The 3,254-nt window shown below is 51.9% G+C and overlaps 1 protein-coding gene across 1 annotated transcript in view; it reads right to left on the bottom strand.

Moving 5' to 3' along the window:
- CEACAM19 (CEA cell adhesion molecule 19) overlaps positions 1–3,254 on the bottom strand; it is a 17,421-nt gene that overhangs the window by 2,896 nt on the left and 11,271 nt on the right. Inside the window, exons 4-7 of the mRNA XM_037729156.1 lie at positions 2,503–2,653; positions 1,767–1,850; positions 558–604; positions 353–462 (exon numbers count right to left, since the gene is read on the bottom strand). Coding sequence (XP_037585084.1) covers positions 353–462; positions 558–604; positions 1,767–1,850; positions 2,503–2,653 — 392 coding nt within the window. The remainder of the gene's footprint in view (positions 1–352; positions 463–557; positions 605–1,766; positions 1,851–2,502; positions 2,654–3,254) is intronic.

Here is a 3,254-nt window from a genome sequence, read left to right as displayed (position 1 = left end):
TGTGTGTGTGTGTGTGTGTGCAATTTAATTAGTTATTTATTTTTTTGAGGAGAGTGATGTTACATATGAGAGATGAAGCCAGGGAAGACAGTGGGAACTAGCTTGTGAAGGGCCTTGAGAACCATGTTAAGGAGCCTAAACTTTGTCCCAGGGCACTGGGGAGCCATGGAGGGCTTTTGAGCAGAGGAGTAACAGGATCAGAATTTTAGAAAGAACTTGCCCCAAGATGGGTTGGAGGTGTCTGGAGGCTGAGAGACCAGTGAGGAGCTGGGAGTGGGGGTCTAGGAGGCTGGGAGTGGCCTGTGGGCGTGGCTGGGATCCACCCGCACGGTGGGATGGGAGTGCCAGACACTGAAAAGAAGAGAAAAAGCAGGTTTGGGGTGGGTGTCGATGTGCTCAGATGATGAGGGTGGAGTTCAGGGGGCCCCAGAGAGGTCTCGGGGCAGGTGCATTGGGAGGCCCCTGAGTGAGGGAGAATAAGGGGGCGTGTGGCTATGGGGGAGAAGGGAGGAGCTGACAGTAGGGCTGGGTAGAGAGATCTTGGGCTCCTGCCTTACCAGTATCATGACCAGGGCCCAATTCTGGCTCCTTTGTGGTTGCCATCCTGGGGACACATGGAGGGAACCAATATTAGGCTAGAGACATGCAGGTGGGTGGAGAGAGACTCAGAGAAGCTAGAAATCCCACCAGGCCTCTGAAAGCCACATGGTCTCTCCTTCAGAGTGAGCTAGGATGATGAGGCCTGAACTATCCCAAGCTCTTCTTCTGTAATCCCCATCCGCAATCCTTCAGTTTCCCTAGCCACCACCTTATGCCAATGAGCACTGTTCCCCAAACAGCACCACTTACAGAGATCACCTAAATGGTGCACCTCCATCCACCTGTCTTAGGATTTCCTTAATATTTCTCTGTACATGGACTCATTTGTATACATTTATTTATTTATTTAGATGGAGTTTTGCTCTTGTCCAGGCTGGAGTGCAATGGCATGATCTCAGCTCACTGCAACCTCAGGGAAGACAGTGGGAACCAGCTTGTGAAGGGCCTTGAGAACCATGTAAAGGAGCCTAAACTTTGTCCCAAGGGCACTGGGGAGCCATGGAGGGCCTTTGAGCAGAGGAGTAACAGGATCAGAATTTTAGAAAGACCTTGCCTCGGGATGGATTGGAGGTGTCTGGAGGTTCAAGGTTTCCTGTCTCGGCCTCCCAAGTAGCTAGGATTACAGGTGTGCACCACCACACCCGGCTAATTTTGTATTGTTAGTAGAGATGGGGTTTCACCAAGTTGGTCAGGTTGGTCTTGAACTCCTGACCTCAAGGGATGCACCCGCCTTGTCCTCCCAAAGTGCTGGGATTACAGGTGTGAGCCACCGCGCCTGGTCTGAATACCCTTAATTTAAAAATTACACGGGAACCAAGTGAAGTGGTTCGTGCCTATACTCCCAGCACATTGGGAGGCCAAGGCAGGAGAAGGTCTTGAGGCCAGGCGTTTGAGACCGGTCTGACCCACAAAGTGACATCCCATCTCTACAAAAATTACAAAGATTAGGCAGGCGTGGTGGCGTGCACCCGGGGTCCCAGCTATTTGGGAGACTGGGGTGGGAGGATGGTTTGAATCAGGGAGGTCGAGGCTACAGTGAGCTATGTCGCACCACCGCACCCCACCCTGGGCGACAGAGCGAGACTTTGACTCTGAAAACAAAAGTACTCTTGATAACGCTACAGCAAGTTAGTTAATTTACCAAACAAATATTTACAAGCACCAACCATGTGCTGGGTGTCACTGAAGGCACTGGGGACACAGCTGGGCACAAGACTGACAGAGACCCCTGGCCTCCTGGAGCAGATACCCTAGCGGGGAGAGAGAGAGGGGAATAAGGTTGTAATACAGCATTGACGGCAGATTATCAGGGAGCGACATTCCTTCCCTATGAAGGAAAATGGAGAGCGGGGAGAGAGTGGAAGGTGTGTGTGTGCCGTTCTGAGTACAAAAAATAATAATCGGCCAGGCGCGGTGCTCACACCTGTAATCCCAGAACTTTGAGGGGCCGAGGCCGGCAGATTACCTGAGCTCAAGAGTTTGAGACCACCCAGAGCAACGTGGTGAAACCCCATCTCTACTAAAACACAAAAATTAGCTGGGCGTGGTGGTGCACGCCTGTAGTCCCAGCTACCTGGGAGGCTGAGGTGAAAGAATCACCTGAGCCTGGGGAGATCCAGGCTGCAATGAGCCATGATTGGGCCACTGCACTCCAGCCTTGGTGACAGAGCAAGACCCTGTCTAAAATTCTTTGTTTTTGATAAGTCAGTTTAAGAGGAGGTTTTCTGTCCCTTGCAATGCAGAATTCTGTTTGGTACAGGATAGAAAGATGCTTTTCACCCCAGGAGTTTCAAGATTTGATGAGATTGTGTATGAGCCAGATGATGTGACTTGTGGAAGAATCCATGGGGCTTCAGAAGACAGTGGGAGGAGACAGGGGAGGGACGCCTGGGGACCGTGTACCTGTGGCTCTGGCCCTTCCAGTTCCTTGTCACCAGAAGATAGGCAATGCAGCTGATGAGAAGGGCCCCAGCAGTAAGAGATCCAATGATGGTGGCCGCCAGGATCCCCGCATTGGTGGGCAGGTGTGTACTGGGCAGCTCTTTATTTCTCTCTAAGGGGTGAGAGAAAAAGAGAGAGGGCGACTGTGCGATGTCTCCTGAGGATTCCCCCACCCCTCACCGACTGCATCAGTGACTGCATGGAGCACTGATGTACAGTTTCCAATTTCCAGCCCAGAGCTTTCTTGGGCTTTTCAGATCTAAGTATCCAACCATCTGGGTGGCACATAAAATTCAACATGTCCCAGTGGGCCAGATGCGGTGCTCACACCTGCAATCCCAGCAATTTGGGAGGCTGAGGTGAGAGGATCACTTGAGCCCAGGAGTTTGAGACCAGCCTGGGCAACATAGTGAGACCCCATCTTTATTAAAAAAAATTTTTGGGCCGAGTGCAGTGGCTCACGCCTGTAATCCCAGCACTTTGGGAGGCCGAGGCAGGCAGATCATGAGGTCAGGAGTTCGAGACCAGCCTGGCCAAGATGGTGAAACCCGTCTCAACTAAAAGTACAAAAATTAGCCCAGCATGGTGGCACGCACCTGTAATCCCAGCCACAGGCAGGAGACTCGCTTGAACCTGTGAGGCGGAGGTGCAGTGAGCTGTGATCGAGCCACTGCACTCTAGCCTGGGTGACAAAGTGAGACTCCATCTCAAAA

The sequence above is a fragment of the Cebus imitator genome, unplaced genomic scaffold (assembly GCF_001604975.1).
Source record: "Cebus imitator isolate Cc_AM_T3 unplaced genomic scaffold, Cebus_imitator-1.0 Scaffold296, whole genome shotgun sequence".
Taxonomy (NCBI): domain Eukaryota; kingdom Metazoa; phylum Chordata; class Mammalia; order Primates; family Cebidae; genus Cebus; species Cebus imitator.
This window is presented reverse-complemented; position numbering and strand designations above follow the sequence as displayed.